The 13,796-nt window shown below is 40.9% G+C and overlaps 1 protein-coding gene across 1 annotated transcript in view; it reads left to right on the top strand.

Annotated features, from left to right (window-relative positions):
• The first annotated feature begins 1,956 nt into the window (after positions 1-1,956).
• The window catches only part of slc23a3 (solute carrier family 23 member 3), a 31,449-nt gene continuing 19,609 nt past the window's right edge, over positions 1,957-13,796 (top strand). Inside the window, exons 1-3 of the mRNA XM_088606826.1 lie at positions 1,957-2,236; positions 7,694-7,857; positions 12,664-12,752. Coding sequence (XP_088462952.1) covers positions 2,108-2,236; positions 7,694-7,857; positions 12,664-12,752 — 382 coding nt within the window. The 5' untranslated portion in view covers positions 1,957-2,107. The remainder of the gene's footprint in view (positions 2,237-7,693; positions 7,858-12,663; positions 12,753-13,796) is intronic.

Genomic DNA, 13,796 nt, shown 5'->3' with positions numbered 1-13,796 from the left:
CACCCCAGAAATTGAACCCAGGGCCCCAGCATATCAAGGCTGCAATCCTAACCCCACTACGGCACTGTGGTGCCCTTAAACCAAAATATATTATATTATAAATCCACAATTAACTAATAATACCTCATTAAGAACTGTCTGTACATTTCTCATCGCCACAACCAGATATTGCTGGTTTGGAATCAATCTAGAGAAGATAAATCAGACTTGTTATTGGGCCTCAGGAAATGTACCTTTTTATTATAGAAGAATATATTTCTTTTTTTAACATTCTCCAACCACTTCTTCCAATTCAGGGTCTCATGGGAGGTGGAGCCTATCCCAGCAAGCAATGGGTGCAAGGCAGGATAACCCTGCACAGTGCATTCATTACTGAGAAAATAATTAATGTTTAGATATTTAGATTACATCATCTCAGGTAATATCACCTGGACCTGTCCAACTACATGAAATAACACCAGAGTAACTTATTTTCACCACAAGGTGGCAATATTTGTTTGTTGATTTGCATCCATCCATTTCTTAAATGCACAAATGGTCAAATCAGACACGATGAATATGAATATTCAAGTACGAAAAGAAGTTTAGAGATTATTCCATTAAACATACCAACAACTTTGACTTAAATTCGACTTCCGACTTCAGCAAATGAATCAATTTGGCAGAGATCTCCTCAAGTGTTTGGCTGGACAGATGTTCTATGACATGCTAAAAGATTTGGTTGTTAGAGGTATAAGCTTGTAGTGCTTTCACTGAGACACTGTCCTATGCTAATATACAGTACTTTGACGCAGTCTCTGTTTTAGACTGTGGGCTTTACAGCTTTAAAATATTGGTTCTCATTTTTCTTTGTGTTTGCTTCAAGCATTGAACAAGGTTGATTTTCATTTCCAAAGCAAAAAGATTTAGCAGTGCAATTTTTTGAAGGACAATAAGCAACCAGGATCATGGAAGAAACTACCTTAGTTCATCTAAAGGAATACTGCCAATTCACTGAGTGCAGAATGCAGGTATAATAATAATAATAATTGTTTACACTTATATAGCGCTTTTCTGGACACTCCACTCAAAGCGCTTTACAGGTAATGGGGACTCCCCTCCACCACCACCAATGTGCAGCCCCACCTGGATGATGCGACGGCAGCCATAGCCCTCACATCAGCTATCAGTGGGGAGGAGAGCAGAGTAATGAAGCCAGTTCATAGATGGGGATTATTAGGAGGCCATGATTGGTAAGGGCCAACGGGAAATTTGGCCAGGACAGCAGGGTTACACCTCTACTCTTTTCGAGAAACACCCTGGGACTTTTTAATGACCAGTCAGGACCTCGGTTTTACGTCTCAACCAAAGGACGGCGCCTGTTTACGGTATAGTGTCCCCATCACTATACTGGGTATTAGGACCCACATAGACCACAGGGTGAGCACCCCCTGCTGGCCCCACTTACACCTCTTCCAGCAGCAACCTTACTTTTCCCAGGAGGTCTCCCATCCAGGTACTGGCCAGGCTCACACCTGCTGAGCTTCAGTGGGTTTCCAGTTGTGAGTTGCAGGGTGATATGGCTGCTGGTACTGTATACTGTCAAAGAGCCAATGTGTTTAGACAGAAAGCCTACTTCTGTATACAGCCTTACTGTACTGTTTGGACTAATTGAGGGCGATTCACTGGATCTAAAAAAAAAAGATCAATATGTCTCGATCAATAAGCTACAAGCAAGCAGATAAGAAAACAGGACTCAATGTTCTCCTCTGCTCTTTCTTACATTCTTAACAGTTTTTTTGTAGTTTTAAGTTAAACCTTATGCAAAGGATTGCCACATGCACTTGTACATATAAGACATAGTAACACTGCATTACTTTTCCCTCCCCTTACATCAAAACAGAAAATAGTTATGCAAAAAACAAAGCATTCAATTAACATAATGATTAAAGGGGTTAATAACAAACCTGGTTACACAACCCAGAGGCAAAGGTTAAAGGGACGCCTCAGAAGCTGGTAGCTCTTTCTCTCTTCAAGATTGCTGATTAGTGACTAGAACTTTAAAAGGCTTTGATGTCAGGGGCATAAATGTCAGAATCCAGTGGGGCCAGAAGAAAGCAGTGGAAAGATGGCTATTTGTAGTTTCAGTCCTGTTTTTGTGACAGACAAAGAGAAGACACGGGTGGAATCACGGACATCTGGCTTCAGGGTAGACCAGAGACCTCCCTGGTTCCTCAACATCTGCCTGGCTGTGCAGGTAAATAAAATTACAATGCGATAAGCTTGCATACCATAAAAGCTTAGCACCAATCAGCTTTATTTTTTTCGGGTGTTTTCAAATGAGGTAATCAGTGTGAAAGACTATTATGTTTGCGGTTTGGAAAGAACTTTGTTTTGGCTATGGTGACTCAGTTCCCTGGAAGAGGTTTCTGGTTTGTATCCTCTTAGCAGATGAGGTTATAAGAAAGGCTACAAATGAGAGAAAGCTATTCTGCACATCTTGCCAGAGCCAGATTAAAAAAAAACAAAAAACATTTAGAGAGCAGCCCATGACTGTGTTAAGAAAAGTATTCAATTTTTGTCCCCAAACGCAAGTAAACTTGATTTCTACTTGATCTGCTGGGTCCATGTGCCATTATTTGATTTTAACAACATCCCACACAAGAGATGTGTTTGCTTTTGGTGTTGCAATATAATGGAGACCCATTGTACAGTAGATAGACAGAGGTCTAACTACTTTTATTGCATAAGACCAGTGGAAAGGCAGAGTCTGTTAAAAAAGCCCTGCCACTAGATTAAATTGTGCTGTACTTGCATTTAGGATGAACGAATAGTTCACATTTCTTATGCTGTGCTATCTATCCATATCAATATGCAATGTTTGTTCTGATTGGTGGATCACTGCTTTTGTCTTAAGGCATGTGTGAATCGATTTAGCTTTAGTTAGCTTTACTGTAGCTACTCTTTAGAAAATTAATGCACAAGACAATAACAAAAACACAGTTGCCACAGGAACAGTCCTGTGTACTACTTTTCAAAATCTGTGGATAAATTATATGTAGTGGATTTTCGTCCTTTTGAGTATTTGTTTTGCTAGTCTTGTCATTTTTATTGATAAGGAAATGAAAGTGTCTTCCCCCACACACTCCAGCTAGCCCTGGAGACAACCAGAGACATTTTACAGACTTTTTTAGAACTTTGATTCACTCTGGGCAATACCGATGAGTCCAAAAACATTAAGAACGCTGCTGTGTGCAGAATGCAAACCTAGCACCTAGCATGGAGTATCGCTGTATTTCATCTTTGTTCTAGAACCTCCTGTTGACCTCCATTTCACCATAAGCTCATCTGGTCACATTGAAGAAAAACAGACTAAGTCACATCTTGGAAATCATTCACTAGTAATATACTGTATAGTATGTAATTCTGAACTCGTGCACGAGTGAAAATGGAAAATTAGTGATCTTTCTACGAGGTAATGAATAACGGGAAATACCCCCAAATTGTTTTCACACTTAAACGTTTCACAATCAAATTGAATTTATTAAGGAGGCACAGGGTCATAGGGGTTAGCATTTCTGCTTGCAGCATTGGAACCTTGGATGTATGTCCTGGGGAACTACAATGTCTGCAACACGTGGGGTTTGCACAGTATGTTCTCTCTGCATTTGTGTGGGTTTCCTTCCACAGTCCAAAGACATACCGGTAGGTTAACTGGCCCTGGTGTGAGTGTGTGCATGTCTGTGTGTGTCCTGCAATGGATGTATCCTGCCTTGAGTCCATTGCTTACTAGGATAGGCTCCGGCTCCACAACCACCCCTCCATTTTGGATAAAACAGTCAGAAAATGAATAGATGAAAAGGAGCATGGATTTTATTTTAGTTGAAATCTGAAATGCTGTTACGCGAGACAGCTATGGTGAAATGTCGACGTGAATCCTGTTATCTTGGCTTTGCCTTTGTGTGAGTATAGGTGTGACACTGGCTCATTATTGAAAGACTTTCTTACATAAAATCTTTTCAGATTTTTTTGGGGGGGAAGGTGATTCTTCAGCCTAACTTTGCGGGCGATGATATTTTAATCTCCTCATAGTTTTTTTCATTTTATTAAGTCATAAGGACCAACAGAAACAAGTAGGAGCCATTCTGTCTGTCCAGCCCATTTGTTTCTTAGTAGCTAATAGATCCAGAGATCTGATCCAGTCGCTTCTTGAATGGAGCCAGATTCCAAAAGATGTCTAAGGAGTCGTGCCCGTCCGTGCAATCTGCACTTGTGTCTCCTGGTTTACGAAGTGATGGGGTTTACAACAACAGCAGCCAAGTTCAAGCTCATCTCAGCTGCTCTATTATGTAATCACACCAGATATCATTTCTTAAATTAGAAAATACTATAATTGCCTTAGGGAAGCCTTTTCTCCTCATGACCATCTTTCTCATCCTTTCTCCAACCCATCTCCACCTCTGCAGGCCCCCCTTAGTTCATTGCTCATTCTGCAAGGGGGGTCTCAGCCTCCAAATCCTCCTCATCCAGGTGACTGGCCTTCGGATGTCAGAAATCAAATGTGACTAAGCGTCCACAGAACAATTTTCAAGACATTTAGATGCAATAGGTTTATGTTTTTAAGATTGTCTTCATTTGGCAACACAGCTGGCAGCCCACTGAAGCTCAGCAGGTGTGAGCCTGGTCAGTATCCGGATGGGAGACCTCCTGGGAAAGCTAAGGTTGCAGCTGGAAGAGGTGTTGTTGGAACCAGTAGGGGGTGCTCACCCTGTGGTCTGTGTGGGCCCTAATACTCCAGTAAAGCGATGGGGACACTATACTGTAAAAAGGCGCCATCCTTTGGATGAGGAGTAAAACCCCAGGTCCTGACTCTCTATGGTCATTAAAAATCTCAGGGCGTTTCTCGAAATGAGTAAGGGTGTTACCCCGGGGTGTTTGCCAAAATTCCCATCACTCTGTTCTCCTCCCCACTGATAGCTGGTGTGTGGTGAGCGTTCTGGTGCACTATGGCTGCTGTCTCATCATCCAGGTGGATGCTGCACATTGGTGGTGGAGGGGAGTCCCATTACCTGTAAAGTGCTTTGAGTGGAGTGTCCAGAAAAGCACTATATAAGTTTAAGGAATTATTATTATTATTAATTTACCTAGCTTTCTTCTGCAGTGCAAGAAATGTCAGCTAATTAGCTCATTTATTTGACTGATATTTTATTTTAGATATTATTTTCTTATATTGCACCCATCTATATCAGCTGGATATGCTAATGGAACTAGTCAAGGCTTTAATGTCTCACCAGGGATATGAACCCACAACCTTCCAGTTACAAGCTACAGAAGCATAACCACTACTTCCCTATGCCCAGATGGAAACCTCCTGGCATTTCTAGCATCTTTCCTGGACTTCATGGGTCATTTTGTCCAGTTAGTTCTCTTTTGTTTGACAAGACACCTCTTTTAAGATAAGATCACTTTATTAGTCATATACTGTACAATTTCTTGCATTAGGAATTTGTCTTTTCGCATGCCCCAACTCGCTCTCCATGAGACACACAGACAGGGAGAGAAGCTTGGGTTCAGAGCGCAGGGTCAGCCATTTATACGGCGCCCCTGGAGAAGTTATAATTATAATAATTAATAATTGCTTACACTTACAGTATATAGCGCTTTTCTGGACACTCCACTCAAAGTGCTTTACAGGTAATGGGGACTCCCCTCCACCACCACCAATGTGCAGCATCGACCTGGATGATGCGACGGCAGCCATAGTGCGCCAGTACACTCACCACACATCAGCTATCAGTGGGGAGGAGTGGGGAGGAGAGCAGAGTAATGAAGCCAATTCATAGATGGGGATTATTAGGAGACCATGATTGGTAAGGGCCAATGGGAAATTTGGCCAGGACATCGGAGTTACACCCCTACTCTTTTCGAGCAACGCCCGAAAATTTTGGGATTTTTAATGACCACAGAGAGTCAGGACCTCGGTTTTACGTCTCATCCGAAGGACGGCGCCAGTTTACGGTATAGTGTCCCCGTCACCATACTGGGGCATTAGGACCCACATAGACCGCAGGGTGAGCGCCTCCCTGCTGGTCCCACTAACACCAGTTGGGGTTAAGGGCCTTGCTCAAGGGCCCAATGGAGTAGGATTCCTCTGCCGGCCGCGGGATACGAACCAGCAACCTTCCAGCCACAGGCGCAGATCCTTAGCCACAGAGCCATCCCACCACCCCATGCTTTTGCTTGATATAATAAATTGAAATTGGAAAAGGCTCTTTTCACAGGCATGTTCAGATCAGAACATCAGTGTACTGTACAGTATAGTATGTATATCTAATGAACTGATGAATAATCATCCCATATTAAAGTGATCTGTTAATCCCATGCCACTGATTTGCTCGGACATCATAATACGCTATAATGTCTGCAAATATGCTTTCATGTCAGTTGGAGATTTATATATATATATATTTATATATATCCAAATTAGTTCAACATAATTGTACGGCACATTGTTAAAGGGGGTTTGGCATTCACCACCTGCTTCACATTATACAGTACATTTGAAAAATGTATACAGTACGTACGATGCTTCCACCTGCACTGTTCTCCCAGCATACAGTATGTAGGTAGGGAGATTAGGTCCCCTTTTCAGGCCATAAAGGCCCATGGGGGAATGGGCCACCATTTTTCTCAACCATCAGACACTGGAGGTGATGTGGTCAGCATCACGCTCCGGTCAGCCTATCACCCCCAGAAAGATTAACCCTAACTCATTTGGAAAGCAGGCTGAGTGGACCTGGGAGCTGTCTGGAAGGAATTAGAGCAAACTAGATCGCTTGCCCCTACCTGGGATTGAGCCCGGGACCTTCCGGTCAGGAGCTAGACACCCTCACCGTCTGAGCTACCAGGGCTCCACATACAGTATATTGCGAAGAATTTTCATTAAATTGAGAAGGAGTATGAGATAAGATCACTTTATTATCCCTATACAATTTCTTGCATTAGGAATTTGTCTTTTCCCATACCCCAGCTTGCTCTCCATGAGACACACAGACACATTATTGATTGAGTATTGGTAGTTGGTTCCAGAGTACATGAGCCTGGGTGAGGTTTTATAAATATAGGTAAAAGTTGTAAATATTAGCTTGCCAGCTATAATGTTAATGGACAAAATGTGGTCTTCCTAATTTGTTGTATCTTGTTGCAGATGCCCATATTCATTTTAACTGTTTGGATTGTCTTTCAAATCTCTAGCTCAGTCAATTTAATTACTTTTAATAATACTCACAAATGTATAGTGCTTTATACAGAGGATATATTTAATATGTAGACATTTCTTAATCCCTTCCACATTTGTAACGTATGTTTGATACTGTTGATGCTCTATGAGGCTTTACAAATAACTGGTTCAAGTCTGTATTACTGAAATTAAACTCTGTAATGGAGAAAGACTTTAGTATTGAGATTTACTAGAGTGTCTATGTACTGTACCATAGAATTCATTGGTCATTGAACAAAATATTGATCGCTGCACTACTTGACACAAAAATATTTTGACTGACAAAGCACAAAATAAAAACTTACCATTCTTGGTGGTGTACTACTATTTCTTGTTAGTATATTGAAGGCTGTAATTCTGTTTAAGTTGTCATTTCGAGTTCATAACGACCTACACCTGCTTCTTCTAAGCCAGATCTTGTTTCTCTTTCTGCAGCATGTATTGATCCAGTCTTCCTTGCTGGTCCTTGTCCACAGCCTGCTCCAGCAGCACCTCTTGGAGGAGAAAAGAGCCCGGATCCAATCTACCTACCACCTAATGGCAACAAGCCTGTTCAGCTCTGGCATCTCGACTCTCCTTCAGACCACACTGGGCACCAGGTAGACTGAACACTCTAGCATTTACTGTATAAACATGAATTATTAACAATCACTTTACAGTGAATATGAACACTCAGCAACCCTAGCAAATTTCAATGTCATTTTGACATGTAATGAAATCCAGCTTTTTCAGGGACAGCCAATCATTGAACCAACTAATCAATCAACCTATCGGTCGGTCGGTCGATCGATCAACCAGCCAATCAATCAAGCCAACAAAGAAAGAACCAGACAATCAATCAATTATTTTCTTCTATAGCGCCTTTCAATCCAGAGCACTCTCAAGGCATTCTACATACCTGTAATTTACACACATAAAAATTGTACAGTAAACTAAAAGTAAGGGATAATAACGTACAAAAAAAAAAGATTTATCAAAATTAAATTGAAAGGAAAAAAAATAGGTTAAGGCTTGAAAGCCATGGAAAATACGTTTGTTTTGACACAAGATTTAAAAACATTAGCAGAGGGTGCATTTTCAATATGGTCAGGAAGTGTGTACAAAAAGACAAGGGGCTCCAGCTGAAAAGGCTCAGTTCCCCTAATGTACAGTATGAAATGAAGTCCTTGGTACGTTGAAGAGTCTAAAACCAGCACAACAAAGTGAGTGAACTGGGATATGTGGGGATAGTAACTCTTGAAGTTACCCAGGAAAAACCCCTGTAGCACCTGATAGATCAAAAAGACTGCATTTTGTAGACTTGGTTAGCACTACAGCAGCATACTTTTAGATGAGGACCATTTACAACAACTTTCCCCATCTTACAGGATGATCCATCCCTCTACTGGTACCCTTTTTTCTGACTGCCCCATCATCATATCACCGACCACCCAACCTGTATAGCCTTCTTGTTCCCAGCTCCCTTGACCGCCCTCAGCAATCATCCACACCAGGCACTCTCCCCTGCGACAGAACTCGCTGCATCACCTGCAAATACTGTACACATCCAACACCACACTCATTCAAGGCCCCTCAGGACAATTCCGGATCACTCCGATGACATCTCGTACCTCCAGCAACCTTATTTACTGCATCTCTTGTAGTAGATGCCCAGCTATCTGCATTGGAGAAACAGGAAGGAGACTCAGAGACCGCTTCAGAGAACTTGTCAGGGCTGTGAGGATCAAAGATCTCTCCAAGCCCAGAGCTTCTCATTTCACCTCTAACGGCCATGATCATACTTATCTCTCTGTCTGTGTTCTCAAAGAAGGGTTTCTTAACCCCTATCGTGGAAACCCAAATTATCCATAGACTTGGTTCACACCTTCCCCCTTCTCTCAATGACAGACCCATTTTCTTCTAATCCTCTCTATTCATTTGCAGGTTTCGACTTCACCCCTCTCTTCACCTCTCGACTTCGCACCACCTGAGTGCCCACTCTGCCTCCCCCCTGCTCCCACCTCCTCCACGCCCCCGGCTTTTGTCCTCCTATGCTAGATTAGCTGCTGACTTCCCTGTCTTTCTCACAAGCGAAGAAGGTTCCACAGCCCAAACATTGCGTTTCTTTTCTTCTCTTTTCAGCCTGGAATAAATCTCTACTTGCACTTTTGAATGATGCAGTTTGAAAAGCATACAGTAGGCACAGTCTAAAATTCACTGACTAATTTCTTGGCATCAATAAGAGAAAGAACTGGTCTTAAATGGGAAATGTTTGTTGAATTGAAGAAGGATGTGCTGCAGACTTTGCTTACGTGCCTTTAGAAGAATAGGGAACGTTTAACATAACCCCCTAAATGTTTTAACACAATCTAAGGGACAATTTCTGTATCACCACAAGTGAGTTTTAGACAGTCACATTTTGAGAGTTGATGGAGAGAAGCAATTAAAAGCATACGTCAATCTATTCCTAATCACTAAACCTGATAGGCCTAGACTCACCCACAACCCTGAATTGCAAGAAGCAGTTAGAAATTGAATGGATGGGTCTCAGGGATGTCAGAGCCCATCTCAGCATGCAGCAGGTGAAGGCAGGATACACACCCTGCTCGGGACACCAGTCCATTGCAAGGCACTCACAAATACACACCCACTCACACCTAGGGCCAATTTTCCCTGAAGCCAATTAGGAAACCCACCAGATATGGGGAGAACATACAAAATCCATGAAGATGGCACCCCAGAAATTGCGCCCAGTTGCCCAGCACAACGAGCCGGTTTAAAGACGTCTTGGTTTTATTCTCGTTCAGTCGGAGATAATTTTGAGCCAAGCACTGTATGTCTTCAAGGCATTTGATTAGTGTCGAATGAACAGTTTGAGAATTTGGTGAAATGGGCACACAGATCTGAGTATTGTCCGCAAAACAGTGGGAGAAAAACCATATACACATACCAAAACTAGGTGGCTCATAGTTTATGCTGTAGTAAGGCTTTATTACCACTTTCATAGGTTTTTTTATTACTTCTTCACAACACCATTTTGTCCACTAACAACTCAGAAAGCCAACTGGCAACCTCTAAGCCAAGATAGGTATCTTTTGATATTTGTGCAATGATAGTGCGTGTATACTGCTGTCCAGGTCACCTAGGTTCACTTTTCCACACAGGACCTACTGTAAACCAGTACCTAGACCACCAACTGGCTTGTAAATGGGATCTGAAAAACCAAACTGAATTTCAGTAGAGAGGCAACCCGAATACAGACAGACCTTGGTGTGCAGCTCAAACAGGATTTGAAGTTTTACATACAGTATGATTTTAAATGAGGAAGACTGTAATGCAAGAGGTTTTAAACTGCACACTTACCACTTGTATTGGCGCCTTGGTTGTCATTGAGTCTTTAGAAAATGAAGTCCACAAGGTGATGGTTCAGTGTGAATTCGGAATCAAATGCATCTTATATTCCAGGAGCGCTCTGTCCAGCTAACGCGAAAGCAGCTTGTTTTTCTTGTTCACTCTGCTTTCTCCATCCACCCCCAGCTAGACATATCTACTGTACCTAAGCGTGTGTGTTTTTGTAGCGTGTGCTACACTTTTTGTTACTAAAAACAACATTTTTTAAGTCATTTCTCAAAATATGGTCTCCAGACACGACTGTTAAGTTTGTTTACACTGCAGCTGCACCACGGTTGAATTACATATACTGTATATTTACCAGCCAAAACAAAACACATCACATACTATACATCACAAAACACAAGACAACCTGCGCCTTTCAGAACTGTGTTATACTGCACATTAGTATAAAGCAAATGAACATTTTGTTCATAGATTCATCTCGCATTTTAGTTGAGAGAAGCAGGAAATGCAGTATAATTTATCGTTTCTCCAGCAAAAGCAAAAATTCGCTAAAATACATAAAGAACATTTTACCTTACCTTGAGGAAGTGCGTTCATTTTACTATTTTACTATGACAATTCACGAGTTTGTGAAAACAAAACATTCTGCAACAAAGATTGCTGCTGAAGCTGCCTATATGTTCAAATCATCCGGCTCTAGAATAAAAGGTCATTTGATAGGTTACAATAGCTGTCATTTAGCGAATTCTGACCATTCAGAGGCTTAAACATTCCTCTCTATAGCATGCAGGTGTAGTTTTTTTTATTTTACTAAACCTGTTTATGAGTACTCTGTAAACCAGGTATTTCTGTATAATAAAAGTGCAGAAAGTGCAAAATAATTTAAAAAGTGTTTTTAAACACTTAAAAAAACTATAAACATTATAAAAAGCCTCTCTAGGGCTAGCAGTATTGCAATACTCTAGTAAAAATGTGTTCTTTTCATTTTTTTATTTTATTTTACATTTCTTGAAAGAAAACCAATTTATATTCTGTTCCCAAAAAAATCGTGCAGGCTTTTTTTTTTACTTGTTTAATCACTTTCAAACTTTTTTTTCCCCGTGGTAATAGACATTTTAAAGAAGAACAAGAAAAAGAAATTTACATCATAAGTGTCCCGCAACCTGAGAAATTGACTTTTGAAGAAAGACATTAAAATGCGTCTGTGATTTTTAGCTGTTTTTGTTCTAATGAAATGATGTTTCATTAGAACATGTTTCTAATGTAATGATGTTTCTTTAGAATACACACTTTACATGTCTTTTTAAGAGAAAGACATATAAAAAATCAAAAAAGGTTCAGACAGAATGTCCAAGGGGTTATCTTTAAATCAATTAATTAAGGAATAGCCTGTTCACATTTGTAATGATTAAAAATAAACTGTGGGCAGGTGCTAGCGATACTAATCACAATATCTTTATAGATCATTTGAATCTCATCTATTATTTATCTGGTACCTTAAACAGTCAGAATAGTGCTACATCTTACTACATTAATAACAATAATATGAAGCAATCAACACTTAACTGGTGGATATTATACAAATGCATCAAAAAGATGTGTTCATGTGTTCGTAATTATTTCTGACAAGTAAATACAGCTGTACAAAAATATGTCCATGTTAATCCTGATTTCCAGATGGAGAAACAATTACTGATGATTCATGGAAGTCTGTTTTGCAACATGAACTGTAAATGCAAAATGTGTATTCATTTTAAAATACCATGACTATGTGCACTTTCACAAAGAAGATGTTTTTGTACATCTATGTCGATGGAAAACCAGGAAGAAATACAACAGTATTACAGTGCTTTCACAGAATGTCCAACTTATAACTTTTACCATCGTGATAGAGTTGATCGAGTTACTTATTTGTTTTGTATCCAAGCATAATGCATTATGCAATCACTCCAATACTGTAATAGCCGTAATGCTGATATTTCCTCACAGAGTATATACTGTAATGTTAAATGCCATGAAAACTACATAAGCAAAAAATATTTACATTGCATCATTTTATTTCCACTCAGGTTGCCTCTAATTCAGGCTCCATCTATGGAATTCCTTATACCTGCTATTATTCTCACGTCCCAGGAAGAAGGACATCATCATGGAAATGGTAAGTTTCATCTCCAGTAGGAAAAACAGAAGAGTGTTACTGCAGTTTATGGAGGATAGAACACTCCTTTTCTAACTGGCACTGGTTAGAAAGGACATAGTTTACAATGTAAGGAGCCTATTTGTCTGTCCTTGTTTATTTGGTTGCTAGTAGCAATTACAGTCTCACTTCTTTTAGGGTAAGTCCCTACCAACTTTGGACACACTAGCTTGGCACAATTATTTATAACCTTCTAACCCATTATTCTTTAAGATTTGCTTGATCTCTCTCATGTTGCTTAGGAGTCGCTTATGTACAGCAGTTTTCAAGTTTTTCCTCAGATTCTTCGTGGGATTCAAGTCCGGACTTTGACCAGGCCAGTCATGTACACTTTCCTATTCTTAAACCACTCTAGTGTAACTTTGGCCTTGTACTTTAGGTCATTCTCTTGGTGTAAGGTGATTTTCTGTCCTAGTCTAAAGTCTGAAGCAGATTTGTTCTTTGCTTCGTATACAGTATGTTCCCATCAATCTTGACAAGCCCCCTCTGATGGGAAGCAGAACTAAAACATAATCTTTCCACCACCTTGCTTGACAGTAGAAATGGAGTTAACTGTGTGATGCAGTATGTTGTCTTTGCATCAATTGCAATGCTTCTCGTTTAGAGCAACCACAGAACGTTTTGCCACATGTTTACAGTATCACTTACTGCATATATACTGATGTTCCCGTCTGTGTGGAACAGGCTGAAGAGTGACTCATCCAGAGTGACCTGATGCCACTACTGACAAGTCCATCACAGCCTCTGTCTGGCCCAAGCCAATCAGATGTGACGTCTAGGAGGTGTGAGCAGAGGGCCTCTGACAGGTCGCCTTGCTCTAAGGCCAGCAGCATGGAGACTCACTGTCCTGTCACTGATGCGGGCATTGTGTCTGCCGGCGGTTTAGTACGGGTGGCAGATCTGAAACGATCTCTCAGATGGACCAATCTGATGTGTCTCTGGTGTGGTCACTCGAGGGCGACCGGATCTCGAATGGTCATCTGTCCTGCTGGTCTGCTGAAACCT

This window comes from Lepisosteus platostomus, chromosome 14 (assembly GCF_059453375.1).
Source record: "Lepisosteus platostomus isolate fLepPlt1 chromosome 14, fLepPlt1.hap1, whole genome shotgun sequence".
Classification (NCBI taxonomy): domain Eukaryota; kingdom Metazoa; phylum Chordata; class Actinopteri; order Semionotiformes; family Lepisosteidae; genus Lepisosteus; species Lepisosteus platostomus.
The sequence above is the reverse complement of the archived record's forward strand: the minus strand, read 5'-3'. Positions and strand labels throughout refer to the sequence as shown.